General features: G+C 34.7%; 2 protein-coding genes across 3 annotated transcripts; both read left to right on the forward strand.

The window, feature by feature from the left end:
* The first annotated feature begins 74 nt into the window (after positions 1-74).
* Positions 75-3,559, forward strand: LOC112696196 (small nuclear ribonucleoprotein SmD1b). Its single transcript, XM_025748823.3, has 4 exons — positions 75-274; positions 418-494; positions 1,633-1,824; positions 1,938-3,559. Exons 1-4 carry the CDS (start codon positions 261-263, stop codon positions 1,997-1,999), a joined length of 345 nt encoding a protein of 114 aa, XP_025604608.1. The 5' UTR covers positions 75-260; the 3' UTR covers positions 2,000-3,559.
* Positions 3,560-14,478: 10,919 nt separating this feature from the next.
* Positions 14,479-17,140, forward strand: LOC112696197 (F-box protein At2g27310). Of its 2 annotated transcripts, XM_029287459.2 has the most exons (3): positions 14,600-14,794; positions 15,942-16,294; positions 16,469-17,140. In XM_029287459.2, exons 2-3 carry the CDS (start codon positions 15,958-15,960, stop codon positions 17,077-17,079), a joined length of 948 nt encoding a protein of 315 aa, XP_029143292.1. In that variant the 5' UTR covers positions 14,600-14,794; positions 15,942-15,957; the 3' UTR covers positions 17,080-17,140. The 2 variants fall into 2 exon arrangements, with proteins under 2 accessions (XP_025604609.1, XP_029143292.1); XM_025748824.3 differs by having other exon boundaries at positions 14,479-14,794; positions 15,942-17,140.
* Positions 17,141-18,311: the final 1,171 nt, after the last annotated feature.

Consider the following 18,311-nt stretch of genomic DNA (forward strand, 5'->3'; position numbering starts at 1 on the left):
TTTTATACAAAATTAAATATATTACCAATTTTATTAATAGAAATGTTAAATATTAACAATTTATCATAAAGAATAAATAATTAAACATATGCCCCTCCCAATTTCTGAATTTTCAAATTTCATCTATATTTAATATTTAATTTTTTTAATTATTTTGAGTCGTTCATATACAGCGATTGTCGTTTTGGAGCCCAAAACCACACTCGCCTCCTTTCAGCTTTCGTCTTCCTTCGGTCTCTGCCACTGCCACCACCATCACCATGAAGCTCGTTAGGTTTCAACCTCTCTCTCTCTCTCTCTCTCTCTCTCTCTCTCTCTCTCTCTCTCTCGCATATTCCGCGTTTCTTTCACGTTTTACTGTTTCTCTTTGTTTTCGTGCAATCTGATGCTGGAAGCTCTCTGTGAATATTCGTGCAGGTTTCTCATGAAGTTGAACAACGAAACCGTTTCAATCGAGCTCAAGAACGGTACTATTGTCCACGGCACTATCACAGGTTCATCTTTTTTCTCCCAATGTAGTTCTTTGCCATTTTGGATTTTGTTGCTTCTTTTTGTTAAACCCTAGCTTGGTTTCATGATTCAACATTTCTGATTTAGCATTGCTGCTTTGTTAGTGCTTCATTCCATTTGCCAATTGCATATTGAAATGATGCTCATTGGTTTGGTTTCCCAACTGCTAAACCTAATGCAGTTCCTGAGTTCTAACTGGCATTACCAGAATTTTTGTGTTAGTTATTCCTTTATTGAAACTGGCAGCCATGTATGAATTAGGGTTTGTCAGTGGATATTGTCTCTTCCACTTGCATTCTGTATTCAATATCCAATTGATTCCATAGATGTCGTTCTCTCCAAGCAGGAGGCGGATTTTGTTGTTTATAATCTATTTCTTTTCAGTTTGAACTCTGAATTATACATTCTTCCTTAAGTGCTGGGTAGTTATGTTGTGATGTTATTTGTGATACCAGTACTAGCTCTGTCTCTTATTCATGGGCAATCTATCATCTCAGTAGGGTGGGAATTTTTTTCACTATTGGCCTAACATCTTTCAACTTATGATGTAACTAATATGTTTTGGAATCCCTATTTTGGTTTTCTTTGAAGTGGAGCAGAATAGAGGGTGATTTTTTGTTTCATGGAGTTGGTTGTATTTCCTCTAGTTCTTTGTATGCTTGACAGTTTTAAGCATATTTCAAATACTATCCCTTATGTCACATTGAAGTAGATCTTTGCATATAAACTTGCTATAGGCTAGGATTTAGTTTAAGCTACATAAGCATGAGACATCCAAGTTACAAAATATTTAGATATTGTATTTTTGTAGTGTTGAATTTTGGGGTGCCTGAAACATAGGTCTGAACACTATCATGCAATGTTTATAATTAGTGAGTGAACATCGTTTGTGAGAGTTGTAAGTCTACAATTGAGCAACACATTGCTAGTTTGCTACTTTCTTATTGTTCGAAAGTTGAACACTATCTAATTAAGCAATCATCACTTCACCTTTTATCTAGCAAATACATATTGGTCATGTCTTTCTATTTGATGTCTTTTAGCCTTTTTTCTGGGGGGATGGAGATGGAAAATACTTTGTTGTACTTGAACTGATCCTGGAAATTTGTTGCTATGCTACAGGTGTTGATATCAGTATGAATACACATTTGAAAACCGTTAAACTAACCCTGAAAGGGAAAAACCCAGTGACTCTGGATCATCTTAGCGTGAGAGGCAACAACATTCGTTATTACATCCTTCCAGACAGCTTGAATCTCGAGACTTTACTAGTTGAAGAGACTCCAAGAGTCAAGCCTAAGAAGCCAACTGCTGGTACTGTATATTCTTTTGTGGACACTGCCACATTTTTCCGAAGAAACTACTTGTGTTTAGGTTGCTTGCGTACTTGGGATTTCTGGTTCTCAAAGTTTTTATTTCATTTGCAGGGAAGCCGTTGGGGAGAGGAAGGGGAAGAGGACGCGGGCGTGGACGTGGTCGTGGCCGTTAAGTTTCATGTCGCAAGTTTTGTGGCATTGGTTGTATACCCTTTTGTAGGAAAATTTTTCTGGGCGATTTCAAAGACATCCAAGGAGTGTTATTATTCATTAGTCATGACTCTGTCAATGTTGCTATTTTCTTATCAGTTATTTCTAGTGTATAATTCCTTCCTTTAGGGTAATGCTGATTCCTCTCAACTGAAACATTCCTATATATGTAGCTTTGGGATAAGGTGAAGAAGTTAAAGGAATCAATGGGGATTGCCCTTGCCTCGTAGTCGTGGTGGTTGTGTTAATTTAAGACCTTATATACTTTGGACCTCAAACCTTACATTCTTTTAAGGGATTACCATGTGGATTAATCTTATGCCACATCAAATGAGGATACTTTCTGCATGTTAAGAAATGGATTACTTTAAAATGGTACAATCCTTAATGGCTAGAGTGGAAGCGACTTTGGTAGGAGCTAGCTATGATAATCTTCTAGTCTCAGAAGAGATATTAACGAACACTTTCTGGATAGCAAAAAGGACAAATAGGTTAGACCCAACTGAATCAATAGAGCTAAACTATGATAAATCATGGCTCGTTGAACGATTTGATAACTAGATCAAACCAAATTAGATTGAATCAAGTGACTAGATTAAACCAATTAGAATAATGATTGTGCGGGATCTACCTTTGACATTCAACATGATATGAAATTTATTTTATTGTTAAGCGAAGAAATGAAAGATTTCGTAAATTTGTATAAGAATTTGATAGTACATATGAATAAAAACATAGTACTCAAATTTCGAGACTTATTTGTTTCTATCTTATCATATCATCTACATTATTTGGATAGATTAATGGGATGTCCCGGCACCACAAATTAGTAAAGGGAGGATAAAAAAGACAAATAAGTTAACCATGGGTCAAAATGAATGAGTTAAGGGTATCAATGTTGTCGTATAGTGTAAGGAAGAATAGAGGAAAAGAACGAAGAAATGGGATGGGGAAATTGTGGCAGTGACTAATTTGAGAGTAGAGACCAACCATCTCATACACGCAACCACCATAACAATCCCCCATCCCCCACACTCTTTGATACTACAAAAACACAAGGCACGTGGCACACTCAATCAAGAACAAGAAGAAGAAGAAGATGGGAAAGGCGAAAGATGCGGTGGTGGTTGTTGGAGCCCTAGCGTTGGCGTGGGCCGCCATAGAGCTGGCCCTGAAGCCGTTCCTGAGCAAGGCCCGGTCCGACATAGACAAATCCGACCCGGCTCGAGACCCCGACGATGACGCCGTTCCTCCGGCCGAACCCAAACCCCTGGATCCCCTGCTCCACCTGCACCTGACGCTTGAACCCAGGTGGTGTCTGCCTTATTTCCTTTTCCCTCTTTCGAATCTGTTATGTATTCTGGACAATCATCCAACTCTCTTTCTTCTTCTCTTTATTGGAACATTGGACTCACTAGGATGCAATGCAATTCCACCTTATTCCTATTGCTCTTTATTGAATTCTCTTATCTCATGTTCCAATCGCAGAATAATCGAATCAACTACTCAATCTTTTTTTGTCATCTTCTTAAATACGAAACCAATCATTGCCTTTATCATGAAAATCGTATTACTATTTGCTCCGATTACACAATCATTACAACAAACAGCAAGCAACTACGTTCATTTGTATCTCTTTTGTTAGAGATTTGGTTTAGATACACCAATTATCACTTTACATCTTGTTAAAGATTTTATTGAAGTCAAGTAATTCTACAATTTTATAACTCTAATGTATATATTATATACTTTTTATTTAGTGGTTTTTTATATCAATGTATAAATTTGTTACTCTAACAATTAGTGGTACCTTTTTATTGGGTTATAATTCAAATGACATAATTTCTTTATATTTATATAAAAAATAATGTTAAATGTATACTAAAATTAATTACTAAAATCATTTATTAATATAAAATATATGTTAAAATATAAATACATATTAAAAATAAATTAAATTACATATATTTATACATAAATATATTTATGATTGATTTTAATGTACAAATAATATTTTTATTACTTAAATATTAGAAATTTGAATTCACCGCTAATTTTTTAAAAAAAAAAAAAACAATTAGTGGTACCATGTACAGGGTACACATGAATTAATCTAAAAGTACCTAGGCTGACATGAATAACAAACAAGTTAATTTGATAAGTGGAGTTGGACTTGGCCTCAGTGACGAAGGATAACCAACCCAAAAATTAGAAAGGTTAGTGAAAAATATAACTTTAGAAGCTAAAATATTTTGAAGCCGTTATCAACGAACTATAAAATACTTCTATGTAACTTTGACTAGGATCATCTGGTCATCCATGTTATCATATCATAATATGCATGCAAACATACATACATGTGAAGAGCAACAAAATCTCCTTGTGGGGAGAGGGGAGATTCCTAACCTTTAGATCTTCCATCACTGCTTGGCCACCTGGATTAGGAGTAATAGCAGATATCGTTTTCTTAACCTAATTTAGGTAACCTAAGGGAAACTATTTTAGTTTTAAACTTAACTACGGTGTTAATGTTATTCATCTAAAAAAAAATTATATAGATATAGGAGTATTTTTCAAGAGACAATATCTACTTAAATTTATATGATATTAAAATCAGTCAATGATTAAATTTATCTTTAAAAAATTATTCATTTTTTAAATTAATTTTTAAAATATTTCTTTTAGTCAAACTCGTCTTTTAAAATTTTTTAAATTAGTCACGTTAATCCTTTTGTCAGTTCTATAGTTAACTATCTTAGAATTTATTTATTATGTGATACATAAAATAACATCATAATAAAAATATCTATAAATATAATATTCACAATTAATTGGCTTTAGAATTATTCACTCCTATAAATATCTAAGCAACAATACAATATAACCTCAATATAAATTTTTTTCTCAACAATAACATAATAAGATACTAGTAAAAAGAGCAAAACTACAACAATAATATATATTTTTATTTTCTATTAATAAAGAAGAAGTAAAGACTCTTAATCTAAGTCCATATTTCTTATAAATTTTACCTAAGAACTATATCATATCCGTCCAAAAAAGAACTATATTATGGAAATCTTTATTTAGAGGCAAACATAAGTACCTAATGTCTAAGAATACAATTGATGGTGGACAGTTTGCATTTAGTTTGATACTTGTGTTCAAATTTTTAAAGGTTTCATATTTTTCAATGTTGGTCAATCTTTATTATTTTGTTTGATTTTAATTCAAGTTGCTTTTTTTATTTGATACTTCTTACTTAAGGTGATATTTCCCACTTGTAATAATAGAGTGTAAATTGATCAAAACCTTAAATTGGCAATTGCATTTACATATGTTTTGACTTGTCAAACATATCAATTTTTATAATCTTTTATAATCTTCTTGCTCTTACCAAAACATTAATGAATTCAATTTGTACTTTCTCTTGGACACTTAGGTATGAGGTGTCATATAAAGCTTTTAAAAATTTGTAGCAATTTCTAATAATTTTAATTTTAGTTTACCAAATTATATCAAATCAGTCCAATTAGCTCATGAGATTGGGATTAGGGTTTAGTAAGTGAAAAATTATTTGATTTAATTTCATAAATTTATTATTTTAATAATTAATTGAGATTGTTAGTATATGTTGTAGTGTCACTTAACATGCTACGTCAATAAATTTGATATCGTTAGCTATAAAATTGATGGAAACACTAGTGTAACTAACTTAAAATCAAAGAAAAATTTAATTAAAAAATCTTTCAATAACCAATTTAAAGAATATGTGATCTTTCGTAACGAATTTGATCATTTACTCTATTAATTTATTTTGCTGAATCTATAAATATAATAAAATAATCTTTTACTATATGCAAAAAATCTTTCAAAAAATTCATTTATTAATATTTTTTTTGTAATGTAGACCAATGGCTTATTTTAGTTTCATTAATTAATACTTTTGCATCTTTCATGCAAATTCTCAAAAAAATTTTGGTGACTTAAAGAAAATAAACAACAACTAAAAAAGAAAAAATAAACAAGAAACTGCTTAAGAAAGGCACTGCCGCTAAATATTACTCTCAAATTCTTTTTAAGGCAATGGAAGCTGATACGGAAATAATAGATAAACATAAAGACAAGAATTCAAACTGAATAAAAAGATACATTAAAATTGAAATAGAAATAAAAAGGATAGATTGAAATTGAATATAAAGAGAATCACTCTACTTTTTATCCAATTTCTTGACGTAACAAGAAAGGGACTCCTCAACCTAACTTGCCAACGCCATAGTTTGGAAATTGAATCGAAGGGACTCCTCAATCTTCTACTCAATTCCCCAATGTAACAAGAGAGGGACTCCTCAACCTCAATTGTCCACACCATAATTTCATCACGAAACCAAAAAAGGGTTTTGAAACCTCTAAAAATTCTATTCTACGACTACAATAGCTAAGGAGGTATTTATAACCTCTTATTAGGTTAAAATAAAGAAAAACCCTAAAGCCCATAATCATAAGGCCCAATCTAGTAATTAAATAAACAAAATCAAAATACATTAAATTAAAATATTCTAAAAATATAAACTAATATCTTCTAAATAACACTTGAACTCTTCATATCACGAATATTTGAACCACGTATCAGAAGCTCTACTTGGGGAGAAAGGGTCCTCATTGCAGTTTGTGTCATGATGTCTGCTACTGTATTTGCATTTCTCAAGATCAATCGGAGATCAACACGCCATTTCCAAGACATGAGATCTCGGATTTTTAACACCAAAGGATCAATAAACCCAAAGCAATCCTGTAAATTATTGATAATAGTAAAAGCTTCCACACAGTCTGTCTCACATATAATGTCTCTTTGTCCCGAGTCACATGCTAAAAGAAAGCCTCTCCAAATAGCAAACAACTCTCCTTGCAAAATGCTACGACTCTCAATTGTTCCAGACAGCCTCGTTGCCACCTTTCCTTCCAATCTCTGCTAACACAAGCAAAACCAACTCGAGCACCATTGCCAGGATAGCTAGCATCACAATTAATCTTAAAGGTACCCACTGAGGGGGGAATCCAAGAGCCACTAATGATGGAGAGGATAGACAGTCGTTGCAACTCAAAAATATTTTGGAGCTCCTTGTCTGTGATCCAATGCTCGTGAGGATGAAAAATTTCGTTATTCCTCGAACGCCAAATCCATCAGAGACCAGAAAAGAATCTAAAGGGACATTGTTTGCTATTATGTAAGAACTAACTCATTAAATCCACTGGTTGATCGAAGATTCTTAAAGCTTGCCAAACTAGTTGGGCTTTTGGACAGTCCCAAATACAATGTAAAACTGATTCCTGACCTGAGAAACATCGTGGACAACTATCGTGTGCGAAATTCCCCTCCTAAAACAAAATGCAGCAGTAGGAAGAGCCTCCCGAAGACATGTCAGGCCAAAAATTTGTACTTTTTCAGAACATGTTGACGCCAAAGCCAAAGCCAATTACCTCTATCCTCTCAACTAAATATCTTCTTACTGAGCCACAAATAACTACTACGAGCATCATAAACCTTTGAAGCCACACTAGTCCAACACCAACCGACCTCTGAACCAACTTGAACATCCAGGTTGTAAGAGTTAATGTTGCTTTGCAGAGATTGATTCAGAGGAGAATAGATATTCTCAAGATTTCACTGTTCAGATGACCAAAGGTCCAAGATCCTGATATCCGAATCAGAAATGTGAACATAATCCATCTCCTGACATAGTCGCCCCTCTCTTCTCCATTTAGAAAACCAAAAGTTCTGTTTCGAATCCCCAATACACCAAATAAAACCTTCCTTCAGGATATCCCAATTTTGACATATACTCTTCCAAATATAAGATCCCCTTCCTTGAGACCGACTGAAATAATTATCCTTAGAAGAATGGTATTTCTCTGTTAACAGATGAACCCATAGCTTGTCAGGATGGTGAAAAAGTTGCCAAACTAGCTTTTCAAGAAGAGCAATATTAGCACAAAAAGGATCTCTAATTCCCAGACCTCCAAACTTCTTAGGGGTGACCAACACTTTTCAGTTAACTAAATTCAGGCCTCTACCATCAACTTGACCCTTCCATAGAAAGTTTCGCATCATGGATTCTATCTTATTAGTTATCCCTTTAAGGAAGAGAGATACTTGCATGCATTAAGTAGGAATAACAGTCACTACCAAGTTAAGCAAACAGAGTCTGCCCGCCTTATTAAGCAATCTCCCTTTTCCAGCTAGCTAGCCTTCCCCGAATCTTGTCCAAAATATCGTTGAAAGTTGTGCGTGTCACCCGAGAGTGATTAAGGTTCACTCCTAAATACTTGCACAAGTTATAGACGAATCTGATGGAGGACACTCCGGTGAAAATCTCTTTTCTTATCGCTGAAACATTCCAGTTTGAACTTGCTATTTTTCGGCTTTACAAAAAAGAAGCAAATCATCGGCAAACATCAAATGAGAAATTTTTAGACCCCCTCTAGAAACCGCAACTGGCTTCCACAAGCCCCTATCAACTTGCTGGTTAATAGAACAGGACAATCTCTCCATACACAACACAAACAGATACGGTGATATAGGATCTCCTTGCCGAAGACCCCTGCTCGGAGTGAAGCTATTTAATCTATCCCCATTCCAGAGGATAGACAGTGAGGAAGCAGTGACATCACGTATAATCAGATTAATTGTCGGAGGAGGAAAGCCAAAACTCACAAGGGTTTGTTTCAGAAATCTCTAATCCACTCTATCGTACGCTTTCTCCAGATCAATCTTAAAGGGCAGGGTGCCTTTCTTTGACTTTGTCTTCTTCATGAAATGGAGAACCTCTTATGCTACAATGATGTTGTCTGGGGTTCCTCTCCCTGGGATAAACCCTCCTTGAAGGGGCCCAACAATCTCTTTGGGATGGGGACGAAGTCTATTGACCAAGACCTTTGTTATAACTTTGTAAACCACATTACAGAGACTAATAGGTCAGAAATCCTTCATGAAAATCGGGTTTTCTACCTTTGAAATAAGAACCACAAGAGTTTCCATCATCCTTGGATCCATATCCAAACCAGAGAACGCATGACGAACCATAGTCCAAACATCAAAACCAAGAATCTCCCAGTATTCTTTAAAGAAAAAGCTTGAAACCCATTAGGGCTTGGCGCCTTAAAAGAATGCATACTAAAAACAGCCGACTTAACTTCTTCCAGAATAACTAGCACTGTGAGGCTACAACAGGCTTCATCATTCAGGGAAGGCAGCAACACATCACCAAGACAACCTAAGTCTACATCCTCCGACTAGCAAAATAGGTGTTTATAAAAGGATTCAACTTCCCTTCTAAGGACATTCGGGTCCGTTTCCCACACCCCATCTTAGAGAAAGAGACCATGAATCCTATTATACTTTCTCCGCACAAGAGTCTGGACATGAAAGAACTTGGTATTTCTATCCCCGAATTTTACCCAATGCTCTCTGGATTTCTGAAACCATAGAAGTTTCTCCTGCACAAGCGTGCTATTAAATTCCTCAATCAGCTGTTGTTCTTTTTGCCGCATAGACAAATATTTCATTACTTCTAGTCGCTTCTGAAGGGAATTAATCTGTCTCTCTAATTTGCATTTACTAACAAAAATGTTGCCGAACACTTTAGAATTAAACTCCAAAGAATTCTTCTACACTTCTAAAAGCTTGCCATGCATCTCTCTGTAGCCAGTCTGCCATGATTAGTTCACAATATCTCTGTACCCCGGATGAGTTGCTCAAGCCGCAATAAACCGAAAAGGTCTATTCTTTTTCGGTTGGGGACGACCAGTATAGCGCACTAGGATAGGAAAATGATCATATTGAAGCCTATTTAAAATTTATGCGTAAGCCTCTGGAAAGAGAGATAACCATCCACTGTTGATACAAACCCGGTCAAAATTTTTTGCCACCTCAACACCATTTTTAACCTTTCTCTACCAAGAAAACCATCTTCTAATAGTCTTCAAGTCAAACAGATCACTATCCCTTAGAGAGGCAGCAAGCCGATCTGCATGGCAACTCGAGAAAAGACAACCCTTAGATTCATGAGAGAATAGTACTTTATTAAAATCACCAAGAACAATCCATGGCCCGCAGAAAGACGAAGACTGAGTAACAAGATAATCCCATAGCAGAACTCTAGTATTAAATTGCGGACTACCATAGATACCACTGCACCTCTAAATCACATTATTTACCTGAACCTCAACTGTAACACATTGATCGAAAGCATCAACCCATTTGCAGTGAACACCCTGCATTGTAGAAAGGAACCAGATACCCCCTTATGTCCTGACGCATCCACTATACCAATAGGGTGATAACCAAGTCTTTCCCAAAATAGTTTCAAGTGTTGAAATGGACAGTAAGTTTCAACCACAATAAAAATTACAAGTTTAAATTTCCTAACCAGCTCTTTCCAATTCACTCGGGCCAACTTATTAGAAGCACCCCTAATATTTCAAACTATTATATTTAAACTATCCATAATATAAAATATAAAACAAGGAAATCAAAGTGCTTCACTAATCTCAAACCGAGGCTTGCCCAGTGGAAGTGACTCCCGTGACCTTCATGTTTGTCGGATCTCCATGGAATATCTTCTTATTCTCCCCTGCTGATGCAGCAACAGCTGGCAACACGACTTTCTTCTCCAATGAAACCGCCACGGTAACACCTTCCTTCACGGCTACAAGAAGACATGACAATGCTTCCACCGTCATTCCTCCACTCTTCTCAATTGGTAAGCTCTGTAGGGACGTCGGCCTTGGTCGTTTCCGAAGAGAGGAACCGCAAGGCACTGGGGTGTGTCGGGTTGAGGAGATCGACGTCTCACCAACACGGAAAGCATTGTGTCCGACCTTGACTCGTGACTCGACCATGGCGCGATAGGAGCTAGATTCATCCGTGTGAGAGAAGTGGATGGTGGGCCTAATTTCTCCACCCGAATCGGTTCTCGATTGAGTGCCTCTTTGGCCCTTTGACGAACGAATTCCTTGCGTGGTCTAGAATTGCACAAATATATACTCGTTGAAAGTATAGCTTCTAAACCAACAAGGAATCCTTTCATGCAAAAGTTTAGTTGTCACAAGTAACAAACCCCTAATAAAATTGATAACTGAAGTATTTAAACATTGGATCGTCTCTCAAGGAATTGCAGGGAAGTGTGCTTATAATTGGACATGAAAAGGTATATTTTGGGGTTTTGTGAATAAGAGAACAAAAAAAAGTAAATGGTAATAAAAATCAAATGATAAAGAGGTCTTGGCAAGGTTGGTGGTCAAGGATCTCTATCCTTATCACTAACCACAACATGAGAATTGGCAAGGATTAATCCCATTAAATCATCCTATAACTAGTAGTAAAGGAAAGTTAAATGAGCTAAATCAACCCAAGTCCATAAGTCCTAGCTATCCACTAAATCAATTAGTGATGACTAGAGTCAATGGCTTCCAACCATCAATTACTTAGACATTAGTGACTCAAGAGTTCCCAAGTTACCATCCCAATCCAAGAACATAAAATTCTAAGCTAACATCCTCTCAAGCATTTCATCAAACACTTGGAAGGCGTAAAAATGAAAACATAGAAAACTAGCAAGGGGAATAGATCTAACTACCAATTGCAAGCATCAATAACACAAATGAATGAAGGCAACAATAACCATAGGAAAAGTAATTGCATTAATATGGAAATCGAATCTAACATCAAAAGTTCACAAACTAAAGTGGTAACAATGAGTAATCAATAAGAGTAGAAGAGAAACCAAATTAAAGGAAGATTGAACTTGAACCTAAGGAGAAATTGAAAGAAGAAATCCTAAATCCTAAATCCTCTCTCTCTAGAAAACTACATCTAAAACCTAAAATTATGTGAATGAGAAGTGATGAATCATGATTCGATGCCTTCCCCCTTCAGTCCTTGGTCTTTTTAGCTTTTTTCCGCCAAAGATGAGCCTCAAAACTGGGCTAGAAGCCCCTCTGAAATCGCTAGGTGCGATTTCATTAAAGGTGTCAGCATAGGCATCGGCGCGTCTGCGTACAGCGCGCGTACGTACCCCTGGAGCAGTGCACAATCTGCGCGGAAGCAGCAAGTGCGCGCGCGCGTCCTTAGGCGCATTCCTAATTAATTGGCTTTTCATGATTTCTCCATTTTGCATGCTTTTCTCCTCACTTCCTTGATTCATTCCTAACCCTTTTCAATCTGAAATCACTAGCAAACACATCAAGGCATCTAGTGGAATCAAAGAAAGATTAAAATCATCAATTCAAGGGGTTAAAAGCACGTTTTCATACTTAAGCACAAGTAAGGAGACAATCACAAAACTATGCTATTTTATTGAGTAAGTGTGAGAAAAGATTAACAAAATACTCTAAATTCAGCACAAGATAAGCCTTAAAAATGGGGTTTATCAACTTGTTAGATTGCTTCTAGCCCAGCTTGTTTTACCTTTCCTCACAACTTGCTCCCAGCCTGGTTTACCATGCATGCAAGCCTCCTCAACTTTATTTCCTTCCAAATTATTAGCCTCCAAATCTTCTTGCAAACTTGGTGTAGGATTCTCGCCAATAACGCCACCTACCACTTCGGGTTCTACTTCATTTCAATTGTGAGTTTTGGGCTTAGGATATGGCACTGCTTTTGTACCGTCCTAGGACTTGGTGGCATCGGAATCATCACTCTTTTCTTTCTTGGAGTCTCTACCCGAACACTGTGCCATATCGTGACCATAACGTGCACAAGAATTACAAATTAAATTTAAACATTCATACTCCACTACATGAGTTACACCTTTCACAATGATATGCTTGATCACTGATAATTCTAAATTTATTTGAACACATGCTCGAGCATATCGTCCTCTCTCAGCCAACTTAATGGCTAGGTCCATTTTGATGGAGACTCTTATTGCAGAAACAATAAGCATCATCGCCTGTTCTTTATAGCACCAAATTAAAAGCCCCAAAACCTGAACCCATACAAATATAGACCCAAAAAATTGCTCATATGGACAAAAATCTATATCCCACAATTTTACAGTAATATAATGTCTTTCAATCAATCGCGAGCCACCAAACATGACGTTCTCTTGCAACTTCTCAAATGACAATGATGAACTTGCATTTTGTCAATACTAACACTTTCTGAAAAAATAATCTCAATCTCTTATTTAACTAAAAGGAAGAACCAAATATATCATCATTCGGTATTTACTCATCATGAATAGTTTTAGTAAATTATTCCTTAACAAATAGATCAATTTCAAGTATTGAATGAGTGGCACCGACTGTGAAGGGAAGACAGAATCTTTAGCCCCCAGCCCCTACAAAAACAACAGACATTACAAAATGATCAAAGTAGAGGGGGTTTGGTTGGTCATAAATATGATCACAAGTGCAATTATGATAGATCAAGAGCACTTCACCTTCCTCTTTACACTCTCTTATATATTGCTTCCTTTATATAATTATATCACACTCATACTCTTTAGAACATTCGAGATTTATACGCTGATAGTGACCCCTGACAAAAAAAAATCAAAACAGTTTAAATCTATTTTATTTTTATTTAATATTTATTAATTATAATTTAGTTTTTTTTCTCTCTAACATTATCACTTAGTAATTTATGATATATGCTTAGTTCGTGATTATGAAGCTATATGACCCAGCTCACTCTCTTTTACCAAGCACAAGAAATTAAATATATTTTATTAATTAGTTTTTTCACTTTCTGTATCCCTCTTGATTTTGTAGTTATAAAGTTCCCATTCTATACCAAACAAGACTTAAAACATTAAAAGAATGTGACCAGGTTTGCATCATTTTGGTTTACCCATGAACTTGGTGGACAGTGACAAGAGAAACAGATATTTTATCATTGCTAACCATTTTTATTTTCAAAGTAAATAATATGAAAATAATCAAACAATAATTCAAATAAACAAATAAATAGTTTGATAATAAATAATGCTACACTTTCCCTTTTTAAGAATATAAAAGTTTGACATTTTTTTCAAGTTTAGATATGGTTTAAAAATAACATTTATCTTTCGATAAAACACATAAATAAAATTCTAGAAATTGTTCACTTGTTAAAAATTTTGAAGAAAAATAAAAAAATAAAATAATCATATTTATTCTTAAACTTTAAATTTTTAAATCATAAATTCTTCTTTGTTTTGCTTATATTTTCTCTAAAATTTTAATTTACAAGCAATTTTTAATTATATATTTATGAATTTAATTAACAAGTGATTTAAAAACACATATTAAAATTATTAACTGATATATTATTAAAAATTTAAATTTCTAATATATTTATTACATATTTATTAAAATACTAAATTCAAAAACTTTCATCACTACTAAAGTCATATTTTATTAGGTACAGTTTATAAGTAACTAGCTACTAGCATGATGTAAATTAAGGAGAAAAACTAACAAAAATTTAATGAGCATGATGTGGCAAAATTTTTATGGTAGATTGAAGAAAACGTAGGAAATTGATGACCCCAAGATGAGGACTCCTAAGAATTTAGATTACTGCAAATGAAAATGAAACTAAAATTGAAAGGGATCTTTGATCTTCTCTCAGCAACAATAATATAGTGTTTGGGTGTTACCCTTTGCTCCAAAGTTCACAACTTTGCATTCTCTTTCACTTTCACTTTGCCACTGCCTCTGTCTCTGACTCTCCATTGTTGTTCTTCTTCCTCTGTGCCTTCACATTTTTTCAGGTTTGTTGTTTCTTTTGTGTGTGATTCAAACATAAAGGTAAATACTTGTTGAGTTTTACATTCTGTTAAGAAATTTTGTGGATGTTGCATAGTTTGGTTGGTATTTTGCATGTTCTGAGATTGCAATGAACTTGTTCACATTTACATGATTATGGTATATGGTACTGGCAGATATTTTCACAATATTCTCTCTTTCAATGTTTCATGACTTGTGTTGTTCTTGTCCTGCTATGTTCTTATTCCTTCTATTAATGTCATTAATCCCAAAAGCAACCATTTGGTTTGAATTTCAACCTTCTGATTATGTGTTTCAGTTGCCAAAGTTTTATAATTCTGTTTTTATTTTTTGGACAAAATCAGAAATTATCTTAAATTTTGTCTCTACTAAACAGGAAAATTTTTAAGTTTTTGGCTTTGTGTCCTTCTCCAAAGTCCAATTTTTATTTATTTATTTATTGTTATTATTAATTTTTTTATCTCTTTTGTCCTCAAACGTCTCTGCCTCCTGTATCTCATGATGGGAACCAAATATTACCTTAGTGATTTCAATTTGATTAAGTATATGCTAGATTGAACTTATCCTGAACTTGCTTTGGAAGAGTGTTATAACATCTTGTTCTTATTAGGTTTGCTCACACCCTTTTGGATGTTGTTTAATTTCAGTTTGAATTCCAATAAGGTCTTGGACTCTTGACTTTGTTTGAAACTATATTCTCATTTCTGTATATATACATATATTCCAGTTTCTTACTGACTTTGTTCTAGCATCTTAGGCAACCACTCCATTCGGAATCTGGGTTGGGATGTTTCCTCCCTCATGTTACATTCTGTGATTCTGTATTAGGAATTAGACTTTTCTTTTTCCTTGTTTTTCTGTTGCAAATGGTTTTTCTGGTCAAGGAGATTTTTTTTTCCCCTTTTTGGTCCTACCTTATTTTGGAGTTATATAGCTTTAATACCTCAAAACAGTTAAAACCTTGAATGTTATGTACATTGATGTTCATGCCACTGCAATGCTTGAATATTGAATGTCTAAGGATGAATTAGTCAGTTAAATGGTTTGTCATTTCAATGTAATTTAGTGTTGTTCATGTTAGCGAAACATTATATGCCCCTTTGATTCTTATTTGATTCATGTGTTTGACAGTTAGAGTGTTATCGCCATGTCAGTTGCACCGGTTGAGAGCATCCCCTCTTTAAGTAGTGACCTCTTCTATGAAATACTGCGAAGGCTTGATGGCGCGACATTGGCAAGCGCAGCATGCACCTGTGCTGCACTTTGCTCCATCTCAAAAGAAGAGAGTTTATGGGAAAATGTATGCTCATCTATGTGGCCTTCAACCAATAGGGAAGATGTCAAAAGTTTAATCTCTTCTGTTGGTGGATTCAGAAAATTCTATGCAGACAGTTTTCCACTTATTGTGAACAAGGATGTTATGGAGTTTCATCACAACAACTACTTTGAGTACCCTGATGATTGGACCGAAGCCGAATATTATGGTGATGTGATTGAATCAGAGAGCATCTCACCATCTAACTTTGTTTCTATTGTAGATATTAGGTTCAAGGAGAAACCAATCTGTTCCAAAGTTCTGTTGGGTATTCCAAATGCAAATGGCTATGATGATTGGTTCTATAACTGCCCTTTTCAGATTGATATTCTTACTTATGCAGATAGCGAAGGCAACAACGATGGCGCCGTGAATCTTTCCATTTCTGATGGTCTGCCAGCAATTACATCCATGGAAAGGGAAAAGAAAGATGGGAAGCTTTGGAAGGAGCTTAGCAATGGACTCAGGCTTAGTTGGATTGTAGTAAACAGAAAAATCAAGCAAGCTGCAAATCTTTCTAGTTGGTTTCCTCTTGGTGGCCAAAGGCATTGGCCAACAGATAATGATTTTGTAGTCCGGTTCGGATCGATTCTCCCGGCCGAGGAAATTCTTCCTTGCCAAGTAGTGGAGTGCATCCTTATCATGAAGTTTAGAGTTGTCCACACAGAATCAGAGGGGATTCAAACTAGTCTTAAGTTAACTGAATTGAGCATGCAATTGGAAGACATGGAAGGTGCTCATGTTAATGGAAGGAACAGTTTGCATATTCTTAAGAAAGCACTTAGTTGCCAAAGGAGCAAAAACTATGGTGATGCACTTGAGTCTTGTCACATGTATTCAAAGGTGCAGAATGAGTTGAAGAAGGAAAAGATGAGAAATGAAAATAGGTTGGATAGGCTTTGTATTTTGAGTGGCATTGCTGCTTTTATGACATTCTGGTACTGTGTCCTGTGAAAATGGTGCTTCACTTCATCGTTTAACATAACATCTGCTAATTATGCTTCCTCTAACAAAATTTGTTATCATATTGCCAACTTCCATTTTGGGTGATTTTCCTTACTTCTACTAAAGAATTAAATTAAGGTGGAAGCTGAAGTGTAGACAACTTGATGTGAAGTTGATAGCTGAAAGTCGTTAAATGATTTGATAGATTTGATTAAATTATCATCTAACGGCCCTAAGCTATCAACTTTACATGAAGTTAATTGTTAACTGCACCTAAGTTTTAACTTTAAACTAATATCCTAATAATCCTAGGGCGTGCTTGATTGGGAGGTTAAAATCGAACATAAATTTCTTCGACTATGCTACGTGTTAAAATCGAACATAAATTTCTTTGGCTATGCTATGTGTACATTAAAATCAGCTAGTGTAAAATACACGTTGGAATACAAATACACATTGAAAATAAATTAAATTAAACATATATTTATATACAAATATATTGGTGATTTGTTTTAGTGATTGATTTTGATATACGAATAATATTTTTGTAGTTTCTTATATTAATTTTATTGGGCTATAAATTTGCCAGAAGAATTTCATTGGATTTATCTTTAAGCTTCTTATTAAGTAAAGAGTGTTAGGACTAAAAGTTGAAGATTTAGGATTTTAGGATTTAAAATATTTTATTTTCTATTTTTTACCTTTAATAATATTATAAAAAAAGATAAATAAATTCTTGACTTTTTGATTTATGGATATTTAAATTTTTTGAAAATTTAAAAATATATTTAAATTCTTGACTTTTTCAAAACCTGGACATATCGATTATTGGATCTAATTTGTCTAATTTTAAAAACTCTTCCACATATGCATCCATCTATCGGCCAGGTCAGTACAACTGAAGTTACGTTTGATTTTTTCGTTAGATCTGACAGACCCAGACCCAAGTGAACAGAAAAATCGATTTGTTCAAATTTTAAAAATGTCAGAGACTTAATTATATTTTCAGATCCTCGAAAACTTAAATGTCAGTGGATCCAAAAGTCAATAAGCTATTTGTTCTTTTTTTCATAATATTATATGTGCATGTTAACATTGGTCAATTCATTGTGATTGAGTGAAGCATCAAAACTTACAAGAAAATCATGAAGGACCATCCTCATGGTTTAAAGGTTGTGTAAGTAATAACTAATAAGAATTCAGCACCTCATTGTACTCTTCCTTTAAACTTTGAAAACTGT

This window comes from Arachis hypogaea, chromosome 6, assembly GCF_003086295.3.
Source record: "Arachis hypogaea cultivar Tifrunner chromosome 6, arahy.Tifrunner.gnm2.J5K5, whole genome shotgun sequence".
In the NCBI taxonomy this organism is placed as follows: Eukaryota; Viridiplantae; Streptophyta; class Magnoliopsida; order Fabales; family Fabaceae; genus Arachis; species Arachis hypogaea.